At 46.2% G+C, this 24,322-nt stretch overlaps 1 protein-coding gene and 1 long non-coding RNA gene across 9 annotated transcripts in view; one reads left to right on the top strand and one right to left on the bottom strand.

The window, feature by feature from the left end:
* ADAMTS9 (ADAM metallopeptidase with thrombospondin type 1 motif 9) overlaps window positions 1-21,817 on the bottom strand; it is an 81,219-nt gene extending 59,402 nt beyond the window's left edge. For 3 of the 8 annotated variants that reach the window (XR_014854697.1, XM_085072378.1, XM_085072377.1), the window contains exons 1-11: window positions 21,277-21,817; window positions 20,802-21,190; window positions 19,416-19,578; window positions 7,834-8,120; window positions 6,773-6,856; window positions 6,548-6,669; window positions 6,125-6,165; window positions 5,899-6,004; window positions 3,863-4,009; window positions 2,859-3,000; window positions 2,539-2,646 (exon numbers count right to left, since the gene is read on the bottom strand). Coding sequence is in view for 7 of the 8 variants with exons in the window: in XM_085072378.1 (XP_084928504.1) it covers window positions 2,539-2,646; window positions 2,859-3,000; window positions 3,863-4,009; window positions 5,899-6,004; window positions 6,125-6,165; window positions 6,548-6,669; window positions 6,773-6,856; window positions 7,834-8,120; window positions 19,416-19,578; window positions 20,802-21,190; window positions 21,277-21,733 (2,046 nt within the window). In the remaining variant the exon portion in view is untranslated. Of the gene's footprint in view, window positions 1-2,538; window positions 2,647-2,858; window positions 3,001-3,862; window positions 4,010-5,898; window positions 6,005-6,124; window positions 6,166-6,547; window positions 6,670-6,772; window positions 6,857-7,458; window positions 7,683-7,833; window positions 8,121-17,983; window positions 18,118-19,415; window positions 19,579-20,801; window positions 21,191-21,276 lie in introns of those variants that run through there. The other 5 variants (XM_085072376.1, XM_085072375.1, XM_085072374.1 and 2 more) reach the window with 5 other exon arrangements.
* LOC146431579 (uncharacterized) lies at window positions 21,205-23,186 on the top strand. Its single transcript, XR_014854698.1, has 2 exons — window positions 21,205-21,338; window positions 22,112-23,186. It is a non-coding gene; the product is annotated as an uncharacterized LOC146431579 (long non-coding RNA).
* The last annotated feature ends 1,136 nt before the right edge of the window (window positions 23,187-24,322 follow it).

Below are 24,322 nucleotides of genomic sequence, written 5' to 3'. Positions count from 1 at the left end.
GCAACCTTTGTGCCTTTTGTATTTTAAAAATAATTTCTATGAGATACAGCAGAAAAACTAAAAAGCCTGCCAGGGTCCTCTTTCCTATGAGCTTACAGCTCTCAGAATGAAGAGAATAAAAGGGGGGTTGTCTGGAGCAAATTCAAAATGTACTAAACACACAGTGGAACTGGAGAGCACTGGCAGGGATGGGAGACATTACAGCAGACCTTCCTTTCCTTTGTCTTGCCACTGGAGTTCCAGATAAATCACCAAATCCAGCTCCCATCTTTGGGCTGGCTGGCTGAATGGAGTAGCAGCAGGCAGAAGGGGCTGTGCAGCTCCATGCATGCATAACAGATACACTACCTGCTGCCACAGGGCAGCAGACACAAATCATTACTATTCATCTACTCCTCTTACTATTCTTTAAACAGCTCTGAAAACCACAAGGGAGAGAGGCCCAAATTTATGATTCTCTTTATTTTCTTTCAGAGATTTATCTCCACCTGACAATGAGCTGGTGCTGTGGAACATGGTAAAACCACCACCCAGCAAAGCCAGACTCTGGTCTGGGCTTATGGCTTGATTTAGCAATATCAGATTCGGTGTCCTCACATGCAAAATGTGCCTAAGGTTTCAGTGTCCTTGATTTTAGAGTAAATTTAGAGCCCATTTAAATCTACATCCCAGTAGTTTTAGCTATGTCTTTTTTTTTTTTTTTTAGCTATTCAGGCTCCCTTATTTCCAAAGATATCTCTATAAAAACAGTATGGTATTTTCTCCATCTGTCAACCCATACAGCATGGGCTTTAAACATGCAGACTTGAGGCATTAGTCAGCAAGTAGAAGTTTGACAGGGCTCCTGGCCACAGCAAAGTACCAAAACAGCAATTTATTCCAAGGAAAAGGACTCCAGACTTGCACCTCAGCACTTTACACCCCCAAGTAAATACCAAGCAGGACCGAGTTTATGATGATCCAAACTTTAATCTTGAATTAGATGAACACACAGACACAAGAATTACTCTGTAAAGTCCTTTTGTGAGAACACATTTAAATGCCTGAACACAAGTCGGCTGCACTAGCTTTTCTTAAGAGCCCATCTGCTCTCAGCTGAGAAGTTCAGGTCACACTTGTGTAATTTGTCAAAACTTGTCAAATTGGCTAAATTTGTGACCTGAAATGTTTTTGCTCACATGGTCTTTATTAAGAGCCCTGCAGCTGGACACTGCATGACATGGGGTGGCTCTGAGGGGGTGCTGATCTGCTCAGTTGCTGCTGTTTGCACATCACTCTGGTCACACCCAAGGGTAACTGCAGGTTTGGTGCAGCCCAGATTTTTGGAATGTCAAGAAAATTTCAAAGCTATTACTGATCTTCCAGCAGTGAGCAGATCCCAAGCTCACCAACAGAGATGTTGAGGGCACAAGGTCTCAAGTCACAGGGACTCCATAAATACTTACACTTAGCCAATGTCTCAAAACAGGGGGATTTTACACAAAAACATTAAATAGCCATTCCAACCACATCTCTAATACACATTCTCAACCACAAAAATAAACTTGTAACTGCACTTTTCCCTGAGAAAGGAAGGCAAATTGATACATGATGCTCATTGTCCTGAAGGAAATCAGTCAAATGTCATTGAACAATCAAGTTTTCAGACACATGCAACAAAAGGTAAATTACCAAAGGGTTCCACAGCCTGTATGGAAAACTGTATTTAAAACAGCATCCAGAATTTTCATTAAAATATATTTGAAAGACTACGATTTAAAACTTTGACTCTTTCTAAAGAAAACATTATTATTGTTAATGTTGACCTTAAGGGCCAGAAAAGCAAAATTTTAAGCTATACCATGTAGAATAACATCACACTATTTTTACTAGACACAGATGGAGAATACTTCTGTTCAGACACAAATTATAAGAATCAGCTAGCATTTTTATTCAGAAGCTTCAAAATCTCAATAAAAGAAAAATCCTCTCAACTATTTTTCTGCAGATACGAGCAACTAAAAATTAAACACTTATTCTAGAAACCACAATGCTAGCTGGAAATTAACATTGCACATGGAAATTGAAAGTTTCTATGAATTACTGCCAAAAATGTTCCATACAGAAAATGTCAACCAATTCTATATTTTACTCTGAAGTTGTCAAGATGAAAAGCCAGCTGACAAGTTTGTGTTACACAGAATTACTAATTGCTCACATCGCAGAGGCGATTTCTAACAAAAGCTTAGGGAAGCTTTGCAAAAGTTTTGCTCCAAAGTTCGCTCAAGGGCATTAATTTAAAAAGATAAGCACTCCAGAAGGAATACCTGCTTTAAACAATGTTATGCCAAGCAGTTGACTTTAATCACGTTATCTGGGCTGGAGATGGCCCAGGCACCACCAGGCTTAAAACACATCGAGCTGCCTTGGGCTTCTACCACTGCCATCTGAGCTATGCCCCACATAACTGGCATTAGTGTAAGATGATTTTGACTGATATCCTCAGCCTCAGCCCAAGGAAACAGAGCCACGAGGCATAAACCACCAGGTATTACAGACCTTTCCAGGCTCACATTCTGTCCCGTCAGCCCAAGGTGTGTGTTGGGTTCGACATCCCTTGTGAGCACCATCGACGTTGATACACCAAAGTCGCCGACACTGCATCTGCTTAAGAGATTGCAGACATCCAAACATTAAATATGAGCCACGTGCCTTACCAGACAGATGATACTTCATGAAATTATCCCCCTAGGATTTATCATTAACTCACAAGCTTGAGAGTAAGTTGATGGACTGTGAGTCTGCCAATCATACAACCCCAGGAGACCTTATTTTGCTCTGGCAAAACCAGAAAAAATAAGGTGCGAAATTTCACTTACCATATAGGGGCACACTTGGGATCCGGGTCCAAAAATTAACTCACATTGTTTGTTGACGTCATAAATCAGCCCTGGGAGCTGCTGAGGCAATGTGTAAGTTCTTGATGAAGGCTCATCAAGCAAACACTCCCCATAACCAGTGCTACAACACAAATCAGAATAATGGTGTTAAACAGGAGGCAATGAGATCAGAACCCACTTGTGTTTGCCTGAATTAGCCTTAGGGCAGTTGCACACCATGTTTGCCATATTTAACAAGCACTACAAGAGCTACTGCAAACTCAAGCACAGGAGGGTGTGTTACCCATCCATCACCACCCCTGTGCTGTGACAGCAACCATCCACCACAGCACAGTCAGCTACCCTGGCAGAAGCATTTCTGAGTGTGCATTTAGTTGCTGAGCAAGCACTGGTATTTTAATAAAGAATTCAGAAAGAAAAAATCATTGATTAGCAGAACTGCCCAAGGGACTGAGCTCCTGGATTTGCCAGAACACCATCGTGGCTCTCATTCTGTTTCACACCACAACACATGGGAAGGCATTGCAGCAAACTGGGTGAATCACTGTGCATCAAACTGACCCGTGGGCTCCTGGAACGGTGTTCCCACCATGGATTAGTGCCAGGGCTTTATCTTGACCTGTGGAGCAGAAAGGCAGATTCAATCTGCCTTCTAAAACACAGCTCCGTATCTGGGCCACGGGGCTTGGAAAAGTCATTCTTCAGGTTTGAGGAAAACACACATTCCTTAAAAGCAATATCCATGGGGGAAGACTTATTCTTCCCCATCGAGAGGCCAGTCCTTGCCAGCTTATCATGAGGCTGAACTGGCAGGGACTGGATGCCAGGGGTGCATTCCTGCTCTATGTAAAGGATGTGTGCACACACAAATCCCTCTGATTTCCTCCAAATGCTGCACACTAGGACTCCAAATTAACCGAAGAACTCCATGGGACACATGCACATGTGAAAACAGCCCAACACATGCATATGCAAGGCCTTACTCCAGAAATTCAGTGATGTATTTCCTACTGCACTTTGACCACATCCAGGGATTGGTGTAGAAGTTCAGTGTTGGTGCCATGACATGCTGTTGATTTTTACCTCCATCTTCCTTGCACTTGTGATTGTCATCATGTGGCATGTTGAATCTAAGAGAAAAAGAGCAGTAAAAAGTAGAGTTGGTTAAGAGGCAAACATCAAGTATTTAACATAGCAAAAGCAACAGTGTGAACTAAATGCAAGCAAACCCAAGAATTTTTCCTAAAGATGCTGCTGACAGGTATTTCAGAATAGGAGTATTAATACACACATATTCATAACAAATTTGGAAGTGTTAACGAACAGGGTTCCGAGCACTTGTCTGGAAAAAGCTGTGCAGCATCCTGCTAAGCTCTCCACTCCATGACTGCATATATTTAGCCAGAGAAGTCCTCCAGGGAGCCTGGAGCAAGATACAAATCCAGCTGCAGCTTCCTTTTCAGCTGATGGCTGCTGTCCTGCAGACAGGCTGGAGTCTGGCCCCACCGTCATAAAAATGGCAAATACTCTGGAATTGACCACAGATCCAAGAGCTGATCTGAGAGAATTCTGAAGGAGATGAATAATTTGAGCCCACTGACTGCAGACCCTCATGCAAACAGGCAATACTCTGTGTTGAATGCAAAATGTTTTCTAATGCAGTTGAATACCCTGGGCCACGCTGCTGCCTAAGTGGGGTTTGCACCAGGGATAGACTTGGCTCCTATACTTTATGTGGCAGGTTTACAAAATGCCATCAAGCATTGGTATCAGCAGAAACCAATGTGAAGTTTGCAGCACATGACACCTTGAAGAATGTGGTAAATTCACTAATGGAGACAGAACGGCTTAAAGCGCTGCGCTGTTTGAAGTGGAGAAGGGGAAGTGACCTGGTGTGATCCTGTGTTCCAGGGCTGGAGAGTTTGTATTCCATTAAGATTACCTCCAACAAATCACCTTTTCACTCTGCTCTCTGAAAAAAAGAGCACAGAGGCGTTTCCTGCTTGGGAGCACTACTAACCCCCCCAGCAGCTCTGGGGCAGCATTAGCAAAGGAATTAGCCACAGGTTAGGTGTGGGGAACTCCAAACCTTTGGGAACTTTCTGTCAGGAAGTCTCATTTAAACAAATACTACTGTGGTTAAAAATAGACTGTCTCAGCCAGCTCTCCACAAAGAAAAATGGAGTTTAGAACAATGAGAGATCTGTTCCCAAGTACTCATCCATCCCACACCTACAGACCTCCACAGCAAAGCAGGCGTGTGGTGGTTTGGGAGTTTGGGACTGACTCAGCTGCCTAAGGATTGTAGCCAGGGGCAAAGGACTATGTAATCTAAGATGATTTTTCTCATGACTGCTTAGTAGTGAGAAAAAGTCTCAGTAGTGAGAAAAAGCAAAAATCGGTTGAAAGAAATTTCCGCTGGAGGAGGTGCATCTTGAATGGCCGTGTCTCTTCTGGGGATGGGCAGCAGACAAGATTTTCCACAGTGAAACAGTTCAGGAGATGGGTCAGGCTCACTTATATACCTCATCACCTCCCAGATGCCCTGGGTAAGTTATTCCTTCACACACAGCTGCTGCACTGCCTTCAACAGCCCCACACAGAGCTGTGAGACAAGCTGTGGCAGGCTGAGGACCTCTCAGAGGAGACTTCAGTCCCAAAAGGTAGTTGAGATATGCCAGCATCCCTTGTCCTGCTCCTCCCCAAGGCACCCAGCACCTCCCACCTCTGGCCAAAATCCTGGCTAGTTCCAATGGCTTGGCCAAGACATCATTGCTTAGTAGTACTCTGTCATTCATCCTCCCCAAAGCATGGCCCTGCTGGTTTTGCTGCTCTCAGGTAGGCTCCAGAGCACCCCACAAGTTTCATCTACCTCGACAGTGCATCTTCTATCCGAGTATATTTACCTGCTCTCAAATAATTAGGCTCAGCAGTATACCAAATCCCAGCCTAGCTGGCAAGCCCTAGTTAGCATAAATCTTGGGCTATTTAAATGTAAATGTATTTACATAAAACATACACATGGCCAAGTTCATGTGCTATTGTGAAAGCAGTGCTCAGTCCGTTATCTTCACTAATTGAACAGCTCCTGTATGGGTCACAGACTGTGCCCAGCTCTGCCAGACCTAGGAGAGAACAGAGAGGTTTATGAGAGAAAAGGAAATGTCACCCACAGTTCAGCACAGGCAACTAACATTGTCACTACAAGGAAAGTTATTAAAAGGCAAAGAAAAGGTTTTCCTTACCCAGAGTATCACATTTGTCGTGCGCTCTACAAATATCCTGTCTGAAAGCAGAACAGACCTGACACATTAATTTCCAATGCAGAAGTGAGTTAAGGTACAAGCACGGTAACAACAGCAAAAGCAACTCTTGGTCCTACAGTGGACCTTTTCATGCTGGTTTGCCACATCATCCAAAGTCCAAACTCCCCACCATAGTCAGAGTTTTTCATCTTACACTGAACACCCATGGCCAGACCCTAGACAGTTCTGAACCTCTCAAAGACACCTCTTGTGGTGGACACATTCGTGGCTCACAGTTACACTGCTCCCACAACTGCAAACATCATTACATACACATCAAAACCTGAACAATTCCCATATATTACATGCTCACAGCCCCTGACACACAACTGGCTACAGCTTTCATGAGAATATTCACCACACCTGGTAACAAGCACAGCTGTATCATGCCGAAGATGACTTCCCTCTGGGTGGTTCTGGGATTGCTGCCATTGGCAGAAATTTTTTAATGTTGTCTGGGCATTGTAAGATATTGCAGGGCCATCCTGATAAGCAACACACAGAAAAAAAGGTATTTTAATTATTCATAACAATGCTCACTACAAATGCCATTGTCAAGCAGAAGGTGAAGAAAATAATTTCCATTACCTGCTCATTATGTATCACGACCAATTTCACAATAACAATATTAATTAAATTTCCAATGCTTGGGTCTTTGTAGATAGAAGCCACCTGTTCCAAAAAGCAATACTTGGGATTATTGTCAACATTCAAGGAAACAAACAATTAAGACAACACACACATTTTCCATTTTGTAATTCCTTTTCCCCTGGGCTGCTATTCTGCCTCACTCAGCGCTCTGATGCTACTTGAAGACCTCCTGGCAGAAGCAAAATTTTAGAATGAAAAAAGGCTGCTGGTATCACAGAAACCAAACACTTCTTTCTGCTTTAGCACACATTTCACCAAATTACAGGATCATTCTGCTCTGAGATACAAAGACCACCAACCAGGACTGTCAAAAGCAACTTATTCTTCCAAATGCCTGATTTTGACATGGACAGTTTCAGAGCACATATTCACTGCACTTCTACCCTCAAACAGGCTGAACATCCCTCCAGAGACACAAACATGCTGGATACTCCCTTCCAGTTACTCTGCACCTACATAGCTGCCTGTCAGGAGACTGCCCTACTGCATCCTAGTACCTGCAGCTACTGAAGTGCTTGTTCTCAGCCTGGAAAGCCAATTCTAGAACTATGCTAAAGATCAAGGTGACCAGAGGCTCCTTCTCCTTGCAATAGCAAGGGAAGTCAGGCAACTGCATAACTTACCAGCATCAGTTCCCTGGAAAGCACAGTGCCCAAAGTACCTTTTTAATTCAGCTGTTATTTCAAGTGGACTTAAATAAAAGGAAGAGTACAGTGTGTGGACTAAACATTCAGTGATATTGCTCATGGTGTCTGATGTTCAGAAAGCTGCAAGAGAGAGGTGTGAGAAGGATCAGGAAGTGTGATGGGTCTGGGAAAGAAGACTCCAACCAGTATTTTCCAGCCAAGTTTTATCATTTTTTAATGCAACCTCAGCATTATCTCCACACCTAGCCAAGGCAAACTGATGGCGTTGCATACGAGCGCAGCAGAGAGGGGCTCTGTGACCACTAGAAAACGATTTGAAGTTGAATCTACTCGCCCTGGCTGAACACTCACTATTGACATCAGGGTTAAGACATAGTGCTGTAGGTTGGCTCCGTGGTAAGCGACCATCCTGCTGTCAGCCACCACCATCACCTCCACAAACCGAGGGTAGGACAGGAACCGCTTTGTTCTCTTGTGGCTCTTCTTTTCACTGACAGTCCCAGTCTTGTTGCTGTCCCCAGAAAAAGAATTCACTTCCAGGCTGTGTTTCAACATCTCCACGTCAGATAATATGCTGCTCTCTGCCCACTGCCTTCTCCAGTGTTTCCGCTTGTTCTTTTTGTGACTGTGGTCATGATCTATGGTTAAAAAGCAGAAAAAAACCCATGAAGTACATTCTGGAGTGAATAAAATTAATACCACGTGTATGCTAAGTCAAAATACCTATTACCTCAACAAAGTTGTGTGGGCTTGTTCCAAACAAGCAGTGAACTGAAAGGGAAGCACTCTGTGGAAGTCCACCATGTAATCCAACATCTAAGGCTTCATTTTTAAAGCCATCCTGGGGAAGCCAGTAGCACTGAGAGGTGGACATTCCCTGTAGCAGAGCCAGCTCCCAGCCCATGCAGGAGCAATGGAGCCCTGCAATGGTAATTAGCCACCGCAGTGGCAGTGTGAGGATTCTGGGCACGTCCAAGGTGGCCAGGAAACCACAGGAAACAAAGGTCCAAATCCTGTATTTCTAACTCAGGCATGAAGGACGGCAGGATCTGGCCTTCATAGCAAAGCAATTATATATGATTTATTTCTGTCTCTAACAATAACACGGCTGGGCTTCAGTTCCCCCCCTCCCTTTATTATTCTGTGCTACAGGAATGGTAAAGGTCATCTAATAGCACAGCTGCCACTGGCGAAAGAATAGAATTCAGGAAGTTTCACATATACTGCTTTTGATATTCAATTAGGCCAAACATAAAAGCAGCCTGAAAATATACTCCATGCTGATACAAAGACGACCAAGTGAAGAGGGAGAACAGTCAAATAAAACATATGGAACTTGTACAATTAAGATTTACCATCTGATTAGTATGTAATTATAGCATTATTTAAATGTAAGAGCAAAATCAGTCTTATTTGATGCCACTTAATTTTAATCAGTTCATCATAGGAAGTAGCTAATTGAATGTGATTCATCCACGAAATACTGTTCACTTCTGCATTTAATATAAAGCCAGATCTGAACTACTCATCTACGACTCCAGGCTACAACCCTCATGTTCTTTGTAGCTTTGGTTTAATTTCGTCATGGTGGTGAAAAATATCACATTTCCTTATCTGACCCATTGAGTAGGTTAGAGGAAGCATAATATTAGGGAACAAAGGAATATTCAATGCTCAAACAAGATTGAAATGATAGGAAACTTCTTAGTTATTTTTCCTGTGTAGTTTCCTTTCAGGAATATTTGCAGTAACTTCCAAAAAAAAGAAGTATGTTCTGCAGTGTCACGGCAGGCAAAGGGGATCAGCCAGCTTCTACCTATCTGAAAAATACTTTCCTTTTGCCCGAGGTGCAAATATGCCATAGAGTAGTTAAGAATTAAATCCTGTTTACTCTGCACTAAGTCCTATAAATTCCTCTTTCTTGATATAGTCCAGACCACCTTAATACAGCAGAGAATCCGCAGTTATTTGAGTAAGAATTCGAGAAAGCCAATGGCATTTGTGGATATAATTGGATTGCCCTAGTTCCTCTGCTCTAATCAATGCCCTTGTGTTGGCAAGGTTGTGCTCTCATGCTGGCACAGCTTCGTGGGCAACCATGACATTATCCTGACTCATTCAGTGCCAATCAGCTTGGGAAGCCAACTATGCATACAAATAACTTAAAGGTGAGGAGAGGACCAGACTGAGGAGAAAGTGCTAACCCCAGCCCTTCAGCCAGCTCCTCTCCTCTCTGCACCCTCAGCCAGCCACTCAAATTTCCCTTTTAACTAACTAACTTCCAAAAAGAGCAGGTGCTCCAGGAAAAACGTGTTAAGGATGGGGAGATGCTCAACAGGGCTGGAGTGAGGCTGAAGACAAGGCTATGGAGAGAAGGCAGAGCTCTGCAGGGCCCCACGTGGGACCGTGAGGCTCAGGTGCCTTCTCCACACATCTAAGCAGAGGGAAGTTAGATGGCAAAAGAAGAGGGAAATGCAAAGGATTTTTTGAAGATACCTATCACACAGGAGGTGTATAAAAGAAATTAATTGACATTCATTTGGCCTGCATTGAAATCCTGCAGCTGGTGTCACACTCTAAAAAAACCCTCACAGACCTGCCCAAAACCCAGAGAGTACAACACGAAATGCCATGTCTGGTTCTGAGAGCCCTGACCTGCCCATCATGCAGAGGAATCAGAGCCCAACACAGCCAGGTACATCCAGCACAGAGGAAAAACTACTTTCCTTTTTGTTGCAGAGATCTGGCACAGTGTCACGGAATCATTTAGGTTGGAAAAGACCCTTAAGATCATCAAGTTCAATCATTAACCTAATGCTGCCAAGTGGTGGTACGGTATCAGTGTTCTTCCCCCATCCAGCACACAAATCAAGTCAGACACATCATCCCTTCAAAAACAACCTAATTTTTTCCAGGCACAAAGTGACTCCAACACTCGCAGCATGCTATTTGGACAGGTCACGTATTGGGTGTTTGCCAGCCTGGTTACTGGAAAACCAGTGATGGGGATGCACTGCATGGAAAGCCACTCCTGGACTTTAGTAGTGAACTGTTATCTTCACTCATCTTTTTTCATGTAGATGGTGAGCACTCACCTGTAAAAAATTAAATGCTAATGGCTGTGAACTGCTCTCAACCCATCCGTAAAACGCTGACCACGTTAATGGGAGCTGCACACAGGCAGTGCCAGGACTCTGTGTGCCTGATGCTGTTGATATCCTGCTCCATTACAATGGCCTCAACAGCACTGCTCTCACTGAATGGTGCAACGTGCTGCCCTTCCATCAGGCAGAAGGGAAAATCTCTCACATTAAACAAAAGCCCTGCAATTTTGCAGCGCCAGCTTCCTACTGACACGCACAGCACCAAAAAAGGGTGTGATACTTTTCCACCTTGTTTTCCCTTTTTTATTTTTTTCTATTGTGTTAACATAGCAACAGAAATCAGGAAAAAAAATGGTTTGCTTGGCAAGCCTGCAATCTTTGCAATGACTTGAACCACATGTACTTACCCATGGCAGCCACTGGATGGGTTTAAGAAACAAAACTTTTTTTTTTTTAATTTGTAGAAAACCCTTTAAAACCACGCAAACTACAGTTCAATAATTCAAGTATGAGGCAAGCCCATGCACTGATTCTACAGGTCATATTCATTTGAGAGGCAGGTAAATGCTGGAATAATGTCCATTTTACTGCACACTTGACTAAGACAATCTATGCTCTTTTCACTGTCTTTAGACAGACCTGGAGCTGCATCTTAAATTTTTTTCTGTTTGGTTCCTTCCTTGTTATGTGGGACTTACAAAGGAGACCCAGTCCTGTGAAAGGGATATTCCTTCCTGATGGCATCTTCCCACTCATGCCATTTATTTTTGCTTGAGCAAGAAGCCTCAGCCCAGAACCCATTCAGTTGATTTATGGATGTTTCCTGCTGGTTAATGTACTTTGGATCTATCACAAGAAAGAGGGCAGGGAAGACTCAGACCCTATGTGAGTACTTTGCCTGCATGAAAGGGTGACAGGGCAGACTCAGGATCAGCTTTTGAAATAGTAGCTATTGTTATACTAAACCCAAAAACTTAAAGAAGGAATGATTGCTTATCACAACAGTCCTAATCCTTTCCATTTCTACGTTAACTAGTCCTTGGAATAGAAAGCAATTTGCACAATTAAGTAAGACATGTAACAATTCAAGCAATTCCAGTTCAGCTCCAAGTTCATAAAAGCTGCACATAGCAGCAAAAAAAAAAAAAAAAAAGCGAGAGAGCAGGAGAAGGGGAAAAGAATCTCTTTCTCGAGCTAACAACATTAACATCTCCCTGCTAGAAAAGAAGTGGGATCCTTTCAAACCAACTTATCATAACTTTTCTGAATGCATGACCTAGGATTTTTAACAAAATTTACTGCTCACTGGCTGGCCCGCAACACTTCTAGCACTGCTCTGATCCAGCTGCACAGATACTAAAACTATCGTTTGGAAGTTAATTATTTATTGCACACCTCCATAAAACAGACCAAAATTCAGCTGAGCTTCCCTCAGGCAGTCAGTCAGTATGTGACCTGTCTCCCTTGACTCTACAGGAGCAAACCCTGGCCAAAAGCTCCAGTACAAGCTCCAGCTCCAGCTGCCTGGCTGGATTTGCTGCCTGTGGCTGGTAAAACAGTGACTGCCATCACTGGGGAAACAGAAGGGAGAGGCAAAATGGATTTTCCTTCATGCAAAGATCAGACTGGCTGAAATCAAACCACATTTTTTGGCTCTTCTTGCCAAGCAATGGAATGGAAACTGACTCCTCTTTAGGACACAAACAGGTCCTAAGCTGCACCCAAAGGATTTTTCTAGCCCTGGTTCTGTCTTAATTCTATATCAAAATGTTTTCTATCTCTATCTACATTTCTATATATCTACAGCTCTATCTCAGAGAGATTTGCATGAGGTAATTTGCATGACCCTGCCTTTCTTCTCACCACTTGAACTAGAACACTGAGAACCATGGACTTAAAGTGAGCGCCAACTTCCCTTGGTAATAAAACGTTCTCTGGTTTATACCATGATACACCAAAGACCACACATACTCTAGATGTTTCCTTTCCTGGTGATGAATATCAGAATGCATTCCAGCCTGAAAGATTATTTTTCTGCCTAAGGTAAAAAGTTGTACATGAAAGCTATCAATTTTGCACAGTAGACAGAAAGTAGACTAATGAACAAAATAATAAATTGCTTCTTTAAGAAAGGAGATACTAACACATGAGCTGAGCATGCAGCAAAAAATGATTCAAGATCATCTTACAGAACTCCCACACTTGCTCTTCAGGCAACTTCCCATGCACAGCAGTCACAAGTACACCAACCTGTGCTTCACACTTGTGTCTAGGGACACGTATGAGGTACCATGTCAACAAGAACAACACTGAGACCACAACTTTGTACTGACACTCAGTAAAAGATAAAATATCCCGTTAGAAAAAAAAAGGAATTTTCCAGCAATTTGCCATAGGGATGTTCATAATGACATTACAGACATGTGGGAAAAGAAGTCACAGAATAGTCAGCCTGTTTATTTTCAGTAGTATACGCCATAGGGAACAGACACAAAACACCAAAGTGATTCCCCCCCACCTTCTCCCACTGTCTTCCTTCAGTGGATGTCCATACAGATGAGGTAAAAGTAGATGCAAAATTGCAAGTACATCCATTGTGATTCCAGGAGAATAATTTAACCCTGTTCACTTAACCTGTTTTAATTGCAAAATAATAACCAATCAACAATAATTTGTTTACTCACAATCTTAAGTCTTACACCTTTAGGGTGCCAGATGGATACTTGATACATTTTCAATACTAAGAGTAACAACAAAATGTATGCACCTTGCTTATATCTCACACTGAGGAATCTTAAACCAAAACTAGTTATGGGATCTGTATCATTGACTGTAATACATTTTTTTTTAACTGAAGTCAGTCTATTTCACTTACTTAACTTGCCAACATCACAAGATATTTCCAACATTGCTGATGGATCCCTTCCCCAACTCAGCATGGGAAAAGCTTGTGCTTGACCTCCCAGGCCCATCTGACCAAATACCAGTTGGCTCTTACTGTGCTGCTACATCAATAGGGAGCTAGAAATAGAATTAATTACATTAACATATGGGACTTGTGATGTAACTCTCTTCTTCACCGATTTTGGGAGGGAAGGAAACCTGGAATAATTACTACCTGACTAAAAATTACAATCCACTTCTTTAAGATAAGAAACTTTTCTGATGGAAAGAACGAAGTCAGTGTTTTACCCTGAGGCCAAAAGCAAAGCTGACAGCTTAAACAGACTCTTGAAACAGCTCAAGGATTGCTCAACCTGGAAATAAAGGCTTAAGAAAACCTCCCTGCAGATCTCCTGCAACCCTGGGGTTACGTGACACTCAGCAGTACAGAATTTGCCTGAAGACCTGCCTGGAAACCAGACACCTAGAATGCAAAATTGTCCTGGATGAAGGAGTTGAAAACAAAAAAAAGGGACACAGTTGGAAGCAAGACAGAGTCCAAAAGAAACAGCAAAAATACAAAAGGGCTCTAGAGCAACAGTCCAAGTGCAAAGAATCTGAGTTTTCACCATGGACCACTCACAACAGTACAAACAATGAGTCCTGTGGAAAAGGAATTCAAAGTTTCTACCTCAAAACTGCTACAAAGTAAGGATATAACACATACAAAGGGTCTGTAGAACCATTCTGTGACTCTGTTTTCCAGCAGGAAATTTTCCACCACTGGCCCCATTCCACTCCATTGCCAACAGTAACACTGTGAACACACCTAGACCCACAACTTGAGCAGGGAGCAAAGCTCATCCCCTCCCTGCACCAATGAAAGACCACACTACAAAGCCAGGCTTTAGCCACAGTACCAGATCCCCATCACATCCTTCCCCAGGTCTCCTCCCTGCTCATGGCACTGATAACACACTAATAAACCCACATCCTGGCAACCTCAACCTGACCACCCTTTCCAAGCACATGGAGCATGATGACAGGACCATGTCCTGCTTGTGCCATGGGTTCACCAGTGACTTCCCATGCAACTGGGAGGCATTTGGAGAGCAGGCAGGTGCTAATTATCATGAAGAAACAAGATCACAATCATCGAGCTGGCAGCACAAGGCATCTGCTTGCTTGAGATATAGGGCAGCACTCCTCTGCTCTGGTGGTTCCCCAGTGTCACAATCACTGGGAAAGGTTGTTAGAGTTACTATGAAAGGATAATCTATTACAAATTACTCATTAATGCAACTGAAAAATCAGTGACACATTACTGAGTATGGCTGTGTCACGCTAGCTCAGTGGCAAGACTGGGTTCTCCTGTACTTTTTATAGGACCCTTCTCAGCACAGTTCACAGCCAGAGCTTCTCTCCTCCTCACCTGGACCTGTACATGGGGCTTCCCTTTCTAGAGCTGCTGTGCCTGGCCACATATGTGCTCTCCACCCAACAGAATACCAGGCACAAATTTGAAACCCTTTTGCACCCATTTCTGGCAGGTACTGGGATGTGCTAAGCCTGCAGGTTGTGTCCCACAGCCATCTGTACTGATAATACTTGGTGGATTTTGGAAAGCAGCCTCAGCAGGTGAGTCACTGGGCTTTCCCACCTCTGCCAGCATCAGAGGGGGGCACAGCCAGCACGGTGCAGGTAAGACCTGCTCCGTCCTGCACTCATCTGAGCCTGCTTCCAAAACCTCACCACCTCAGCATGAATTGCTGCAAGGCCTCTTTGTTGGCTACAGCCTCTTGGCTCCCCTCCAGAAACAGCTCTAATCGTCTTCCTACTAGTTTGGCACCATCAGAGTGTTATTGCTGCTTCTGCATGAGGAGTTTTGCCCGTGGTGGATATTCCTGCTTTAAATGCTCTCATTAAGGAGTGAGGACTTTGTGCAAGATCCTCACACGCAGCCCCAGAGCCCAGGTCCAATGCCAGTCTTTAGATGGGCATAGCTGACCAGCAGCAAATCATGGGAGCAGCTCACACTCACTATACATTCAATCCTTGGTTTACTCATCTCAGCCCCAGGTGGGTCCTGAATATAAAAGAATTATAAGCAATGAGGCAAGAACAGAGAGGTATTTAACTAATGAAGCAGGGATGGAAATGGGAAGCACGAATTAGCCAAATGAAGGCAGTAGGCAAAAAGATGGAGCTGCTCAAAAAAGTTTAGTCAGGAGTCCTGGAGCAGGATCACACTAAAAGCCATGCAGAATTTGCAACAGGAGCTGGGCAGGCAGAAGAAGTGGGGCAGCAAAAAGGCACAATTCTTGCAATTATACTCACGGACACAGGAGAATTGTGGCTCAGTGCCACCAGGCAGACGGAGGCTACATCTCTCTAAGAATAAGGGGTGGCCAACAGACAGAATGACTGGGAAGATTCAGTAAAAAGCTAAAGCTATCACAGACCCCAACAAAACTGGAAGACAAGAGCTCCAGAGAAGTCAACAACCAAAATGTTCATATAAATATGTATATACATGCATCAGTGACAAAAACCATGGGAAATATGAAAGAAAGGAGAAGCAGCAGAAATGGACATAAGACGCAGAGCTAGAGGTGGCCTGAAGTGGTTTATTTAAGTGATGACCGAAGGCAGTGTCCTATTGGCATCTGGAGCTGAACATCTCTCTGCAAGACCAAACCTTGAGGGTTTCACAGAGAAAAGGCTCACTGGTCTGCTCCTGGCAGAAGATCCCACTGGATGGGGGCTCGGGGAGGTGCTGTTGGCCTCCGAAAGGCGGCTGGCTCACAGACACAGGATGCAGCTCCACGCCTTTTATCATTGGAGTCAGATTGTTCCTCCATGGAGCGCAGGAAAGCTCCGCTCTCCAGTCTCGCAATGAGCCACTTCCTTTTTTTCTTTTTAGGATCACAATTTCTTTTGTCTTTCTCCTCCACCTCAAAAAAGCGGATATTTCATAACTGGGATCGGAAGAGCTTGCTGTACTGAAGCGATGGGTGGTAATGGTACTGCACCTATTGTGACATCACACTGTCGGCCTGGCGAAGTCCTCATCTCATCAGGGCTATTCAGTAAAACACAGCTAATTATTCTGCCAGATTCCCAGCCAGATGACAAACTGATTCACAGCACTAACTAAAAGGAAAGATGGAGAGGAAAATGCACCATTTCCTATGACTGAAACTACATTAACCTGTTACCCCAAGGAAAACTCTGTCCAAAGTTTTTATTGCAGTGGCTGAGCTGTATGCCAGACAGCTGAAATGCATTGCCAGAGACCCCAGTGCTGTGCTATGAAAGTTCATCTGCAGAGCACAACTTCCATTCGATATCCATCAGTGTTCAGAGGAAAAAGATCTTTTTCCAGAACACCTGCAGAGTATCTTTTATTTAAGAGGACCTGAAATTGTTATCAGAAACTGCTAATTAAAACTTAACAAAAGCAAATACCTGGTTTTCTAAGCTGATCTGGGGAAGCTGAAAACTAAAATTAAGATGAGGGAGACTGTTGCAAATGAAAGCTTTTTCTCAATCTATTCACCAATTCACAAGGGAAACTTTCCTCAATAGCTCAAGAAGTCTAGAATTACATCATCATGGCAAGGGCACACCGGTATGTTGCTTATTAATAATTTCCAGGAAGATGACTATCAGAAAGTCATTCTTAATAGTATCACTGCCCAGCAACATGGGGTCCCTTGCTCACCACAGGGTGGGAACCTTGGATTTCCCTCACATGAATTTCCTCTTCGAGTAAATTTCCACCCCTGCCAGAAACCTGCCATGCAAAGGCACTGTTCAACACGTTCTTCTGACAAAAGACTGGATTCATACAATAACCTACAGCTATGACTAACTCCCAAATTGTCATGAAACCATTCTTTTCTCTGGCAGGAGTGAGAGATACACCTTGTCCAAAACAGTGAGTGATGCTAGATTTTGCATGTTCACCTCTGCTGCAAAGACATGCGAGACACCTTCTCTCACCAGACATAACTGCAGGGAGGATGCCAAGGTTCAGCATTGCTCAAGCTGCTCTGAACTTGCTCCTTAAATGAAATAACCAAGACTTGTTCACCATACACATATGACCATAGCATCATTCCTTTTCAAAAGATTGGACAATGACATAAAGAAGAGATGGTAAAGAGGGAGAAATGGAGAGAAAGAGGACAGGAGGACAAATAAGACTGCCATGCCTAGCTGGAACACTTAAGCCTGTATTTGAGAGATAAGAACTCTTCTCTCCACTAAATAGAACAATTGAGAAGAGCAAGAAAACAAAGACAAGCAAGAAGAAAAGCATATTGGAACAGACAGGGAAGAGATATACACCACATTGGTAAAATCACAGATGGAGTCTTATTCTTGCAAATTATGATACAGAGGAAAAATACCCTAAATGGGAACTATTACACAGCAGGGTGAAATACAACAGTCTGTTACAGCAGCACAGAGTCAAGTCCACAAGCAAAATTCAGAGCCCTCCCAGCTACCTTTGATTCAATGAGTCCTGTGATCTGCTGCTCCGTTCCTCCAAGGGCTACTGATGCAATGTGCCAGATTCCGTGTTTCTTTCCAACTGTTCTGAGTCTCCTGCATCTGATCTCAAAGAAGGGAGCAGAAACAGCTGGAAGAGAGAAACCAGAATGGCATATTCCAGCAGCAACCCTTGGAAGAACAAACAATGACAGCCTTGTGAGAGGTACCATTGTACCCCTGGCACATATTGCATGTGGACTTGGATCCACACATCTGCTAGAAGAAACATGTGTTGCTCTGGCTGGTCACAGAGCATCAGAGCATCTTTGGACTTAGCATGATCAGTGCAAGCTGAACAGACTGACAGCTCAACAGCACAGCCATGATCCACAGTCATGGATGCCAAAGAAGTCACGCATGCCAACTGCAGCCCAATTTGGGCACCACACTTCTCCTCCAGTGGCACCTTAATTCCCTGAGCAACTCCACCTACTTTGCAGCATATGAGCAGCTTGCAGCCCGCAAGGGAACCCAGTCAAGGTCTACTCTGTTTAGGCTCTAAAGCTCCTGTAGATCTTTCTGCAGCCCAAAGGAGGAGGGCAAAACAGCAGGTGAAACAGGAGACCGAAGGAATAAGCTTCTTGAGAGAAAATTTAGGTATTCGCTGCCAAAGGAGAGGATTAGTTGTGAACATCAGGAAGTCAAGGAAGCAGAGAGCAGCAGGAGGCCACTGCAGATAATAGGGACAGTAAGAGCAAGGCTATTGCTCATCAAGGCACATGAAGGCTAGATAAAAAGGCTTGTGCTCTTTCATATGTGCAAAGACTAGAAAGAGGGAGCAAGGAGGTCAGGGAGATGGTGCTGGTGGAGGAAGGGCCATGACAAAAAAAAAAAAGCCTTTGAAAATGAACCATGGAAAAGTGATTAATAAAGGAAGAACTGTCAGGGTTGGTGTCAGGACCTCCTCATTTCCACTAGAAAGAAGTGAGACATTGCAACTCACAGCCAGATTTGTGGTGGGAAGACCAGGAGCACAGCAAGACCAAGACAGAAGGATGTAATTTAAAGGACAGAGTATCAGATAGAGAGTGTATCAGATTAGCATGGTTGGGAACTACATGTAGGAGGGAACAGAAAAGTTTAAATGCTCATAGGATATTTAAGGCAAGACAGACCAAAAGTTTTCTTGCCAGCTTTACAGCAGGAATGAAAGGGAAACTGCAACATTTTTTCTGACCGCAACTTCCTTATAACCAATTCCTAGAAAGCACAGGCACACTACATCTCTCCAGGACAGCACCAAGCCTGGTCCTAGCACTCACAGCATCATTTCTGGAGGGGTCCCTCAATTCCACATCCCTTCTGTCCCACACTAACCAACTGACTTTTAACTGCAAATAGTACTTGCAAGTATCAAGTCATCCAAGGCAGCGACAAAATGAGTACCTGGAGTATTGCAGGTCTGCCTGTCCCCTGAAGAGTTAGTTGGAGGTGTCCGGTGTCGGTAGACAAGATGTGGTTTACTGTGCTCTTCTTCATACTCCTGCTCCTCAAGCGATAGCAGTGGCTCTACAAAATAGTCCCCATCATCAGACTTGAATGTGCCTAGCTGAGAGAGACCAGAAAGAGGAACAGGAGGTCAGCTTTGGGAGATGACAAACCACCGAGCACAGCACTATCCCACAAAATGAGCAATTAACCAGGGAGGTGTGCCCAGATCTCTGTGACTCCTGTGAAGGCACCGGCTGGAGCTCCAGCTTTGGTCACACCTCTGGCACCCACCCTGGGCTACACTGCTCCCTGCAGCCATCTCACCGGAGCTTACAGAGGGCTAATTACTAACTCGCAGGCAGGGAGCATGAGAGGGGAACGTCTGCCAGACCTGTCCCTGTACCAGTGATGCTAACCAAGCCAGCCCTGTCTGAAGGGTGATGGTGCTGCCGCATGCAACCCATCATGTGCTGGTTGTGCCCAGCACAACCCCATCATGTGCTGGTTTCATACAGCATCTCCCTGAGACAGGCTTTAAACCCACGTGTAAGGACCAGAGGGAGGTAGGTGTCCAGCCAGTGAAATCCCTGCTTAGGAAAATACATCAACACTCCAGTTGCATACAACTATGAATGCAGATACTTGGCGGGTAAATAAAAAATACTGAAGACAAAACGTTCTGCATCCATCCCATACTGAGATCCATGCCCAGTACCTGGGAGGGAAGCCACACACACATGTGCCCAAGCCTAGGTGAACACATGCTCATAGGGGAATTCCTGGACTGAATGAAGCCAGCAGAACCCTCCGGGGAGCCCCTGGGATTGGCATCCCGTGGGGCTGAAGGGCACCAGGGCACACAGAAGAGTCAGCCCTTTTAGGAGCTTCTGCTCACCGCGGTGCCAACATCCCTGCACCGAAGGGCACCCGGCTGGCGTGCCAGGGACCGGGACATGGCCCTGCCCCGGGGTGCTGGGTGCCTCCGGGCCAGCGCTGCTGGGAAACCCGCAGCCAGCCCTCATCGGCATGCCAGGGACAGGCGGCGGTCCGTGCCCGGGTCTGACCCGCGGATCGTCCCACGGGCTGTCGGTGGGTGGTATTTATTCCCCCAAAACCCGCGGAGCAGGAGGAGCGCACCGCGCAGCCCGACGGAACAAGCGCGGCGCGAGAGAAACCCCCGGCCGGGGCGGGCGGGAGCGGCCGGCCGCTGTTAGGGGAAGGGGCGGGCCCCACTCTCTCTGCCCACCCTCCCTCGGCCCGCTCCTCCCGCTCCTCCTCGGCTCTTCCGCCCCTGGCCCTCAGCGGGGCGGGGCCGGCGCCGCGGCCGGGCGCGGGGCTCACCATCCCGGAGCAGAGACTGATGACGGCGGTGAGCCGAGGCCGGGCATTAACGTGCCCCCGGTAGAAGCAGTGCTTCACGTCGGCGTCGGCCGCCTCGGCGTAGAGGTGCCGCTGGTCCGCGGTAGGCTCTCCCAGGAGGCTGACGGTGAAGAGCGGGGCGATGAAGGCCGAGCTGGCCGTCAGGTTGAAGAGGAACTGCTGCCCGAAGGCGGACAGCCTGTAGTGCGCCTTGGGGGAGGCGGCGGCGGCCGCCGTCCAGGCGTCGGGGGCAGCGCTGGTGCTCCGCCGGCGCCGCCTGAAGTGGACATCGGTGGGGAAGGGCTCACCGAACTCATTCACCCGGGTAGGAGTCACGATCTCGTACTCGCTGAGCTTCTCCAGCAGCTGGGCTGCGAGGGGACAGACGCACATGCCGCTGAGTGAGGTGGCCGAGCCCCGCAGCACCCCCCGCGCCCCTCCCCGAGCACCCCCTTACCTTGCCTGGGGTGCAGCTTCTGCCTCCTCGCTCCCGTCCTCAAGCCGTCGATGAAGAGCGTGGTGAGTGCCAGCGCCAGCGGCGCCAGCTGCATGGTGCTGCGCGCTGTCCTCGGAGGAGCAGCCTTCCCCGCGCTCCGCTCCTTCTCCTCCTTTTTCCTCCCTTTCCCTCTTTTAATTTTTTTTTTTTTTTCTCTTCGCCCCTGTGTTCCCCCCTTCCGCCCCCGGAGCGCTGCCGGGGGAAGGCGCGGGAGCCGGGCGGCGCTAGGGGCGGGCGGGCCGGCGGCGCGCGGGGCGCCGGGGGCCGCGCATGGTGCGCGGGGGCGGACGGGCCGGGGTCGGGACCGACGGGCCGGGACGGGGGAGCCGCCCGCCCGCCCGCCTGCCTGCTCTCCCTCGCTTTCCGCCCTGCCGGGGGGAGAGCTGCCGGGACTCAATTTAAAAGGGGCGTGCTCCATGGATCAAGCCTGAGAAAGCCCGCCCTAGGAGCAGCAGAGCCCTTCCTCCGCCCCCCCCCCAACTCCACTCCTTCCAACATGTCACTTTCTTTCATTACCGGCGAGCGCCGAAGTCGCAGGTTTTGGGCAAGAAAAGCCATCGCTGGAGCTGGACGGGGCGGGCGGGGGCAGCCCGAGCCACGGCTCTGCACACCCGGGTCCGGCACTCGCTCCCCATCGACTCCTTCCCAAAGCCTTTAAAACCCCAAAGTGGCCGGGGAGAGCGGCACCGGCTGCTGTCTGCTCTGCCCGGTCCCGGTGGGGAAGAGTCACTTGGTCACTCATTAGGAGGAGAGCTGATTTACTTACACAATTGACTTTTTCCTTTTTTTTTTCAAGGCAGCTTGAAGAAGTGGACCAGCAGTTGAAGAGCCCCGTGTAACACTTCTTACAGCAGTTTTCTTCTGCATTTCTCAGAGAAGAGGCAATTCAAGCAACTTTTATTCAGGGTTAGATTTGTGTTGTGCAGTTTTCAGGCATCCTGAGGGAAAAGGAATATTATATCCTTATCTGAGTTTATTTTGTTTTGTTTTACAGTTTGAAAGGTCTCTGTAAAAATTTAAGACATCTTTTGGAGCTAAATGTAATTAAGCATTGTCTTCTACCCCTTCTTCAAATCAAAACCCAAAACCTTGGTTTAAAAGGTTTTTAAACTTTTAGAGCCTGTAAGCAAGGCAGAAGTATGGAAATTCAATTTGCACTTCCACAGAAAATATCAAAAGTTCTGTACTTTCTTTACTGAACTTTGGGACAAAGCACAGAAATATTGATATTTGCTGCAGAAAAGGAAAGATTTAAAATAAAAATCAATTCAGAATCCACTTCTGGGCAAAATGGCACCCCCTGACTCTTCAAACTGGTAAAGCCCTACAAACCTCAACTGTTAGGAGTCAATTATTAATTTTGTATGAGTATAAAAGAGTAAGTAAAGCATCACCTGCAACGCCATGCATCTTCAACCCTGTGCTCAGCTGGCCAGGGTTGGAGGGGTGGAGGGCAGAGCCTCAGCAGTGCAGGAATCTCCAGGGTTGTGGAGACCCAGGTCAGGACACCCTTAGGGCAAGGTGTAATGGCACATAACCTCCCTGTGTGGCGTTGTGCCCGTGCTTATAAACCAGGTGTAATTAAAGTCTGGGCTACTTACAAGGAGAAAGCTACCCATATTGGCTGGGGGCCACTGGCAGAGCTCAGGTGCTTCCAGAGCAGAGTTGCCTCTCATGCTGTCAGTTCTGACAGTGGTGTTGGGTCTTCTCACTGTGTCCAGCCTTAGGGCTGGTGTGATCACAGCTGTGGCTGCCCACTTCTGGGGAGCAGAGTTGACTCCCTGCTTCACTGTGAGTGTGTAGGAGCAGTGATACACCTATTCTGGTATGTGCCGTCTACTGCCAAGAGCAGGTCTTCCAAAAACAAACAACCATTGTATCTCCATACACTCACCTTGCTGATTAATGAACCTGGACCAGATTTGCTTGTAGTGCTGCAAAGGGCCTGAACAGTAACATCCTCCTGTCCTTGCAGCTGATGGCTCATCCACCCACGTTGAGAAAGAGATCCTCAGAAGAGGAGCAAACCCAAAGTATTCTAAGATAACTTCCATCTGCAAAGCCTGCTGGGGCTGCCATACACCCCTTGCTTGTATGGCCTTTTCTGGCCCTTTCCATCCATCCCACACCTTTTGTGTCCCAACTGAGTTGGAAAAGCCACTGAAGAAGGGGAATCTCGTACTGTCATTGCATAGCAGCCAAGACTTCCTTTCAGGTGTGTTTTCTCACCCTGGTTCTTTGTCTTGTCAAATAAATGACTCATAGCAGGAATAATATCTGCTCTCTGAGCTGCAGTGCTTGCAGAGCACCCTGAGCTCTGACCATCTTCCAGCACCTTCCTGTAATGCCCATATGTGCCCCAAAGCTTTCAGACTTCTCAGAGATACACACAGGGTGCTTGAGCTCCAGAAATCATGGCAGGGGAAGGGGAGGCTGTATCCCGAACTCAGGTGGGTGTGGACACATTTTTCAGGAGTGCTGGGGGGAGCTGGTGCTGCCAGCTGGGTGTGTGGAGCAATACTGAGCAGCCGGTCAGCCAAGGGGGAGTGAGGAAAAGTGAGCTGAGTTGCCGAAGGAAGGAGAGATGAAAAGCTGAGCATAGCATTAGGGCTGAGTCAGAGGGGAGGGGGTTTACGTGGAGCTAGTCCTGCCGGTGTCCTGGGGAAGAGGGGTGCAGCCTTCAGTCCTCAGAGCAGGATGGTGTTGGGAAACAGGTCTGGTTTACTGGGCTGCAGAGTGCCTCAGGGCATCCCCATTTCACAAACATCTCACATCCCACCACTCTCAGCCTCAGCATCCCCTGTGTCTCCTCAGGTGAGAGCTGCCTTGTTTCTGTTTGGCTCACAGTTACAGAAAAACCTATCAAAGCTTTGGAGTTTTTTTTTCTCCTTAGTTTTCTGCAAGGTAACCAGTTAATTTGGCTCTGGCATGAGGTTTGAAGGGGCTCAGGAGATGGCACGGGGTGAGAAGTGACATGTACCTGTGACTTGGTTGGGTAGGACCCAAC

Source organism: Lichenostomus cassidix, chromosome 12 (genome assembly GCF_008360975.1).
Source record: "Lichenostomus cassidix isolate B80296 chromosome 12, HeHo_3.0, whole genome shotgun sequence".
Lineage (NCBI taxonomy): Eukaryota > Metazoa > Chordata > Aves > Passeriformes > Meliphagidae > Lichenostomus > Lichenostomus cassidix.
Note: the sequence above shows the minus strand (reverse complement) of the source record. Positions and strands in the feature narration are given on the sequence as shown.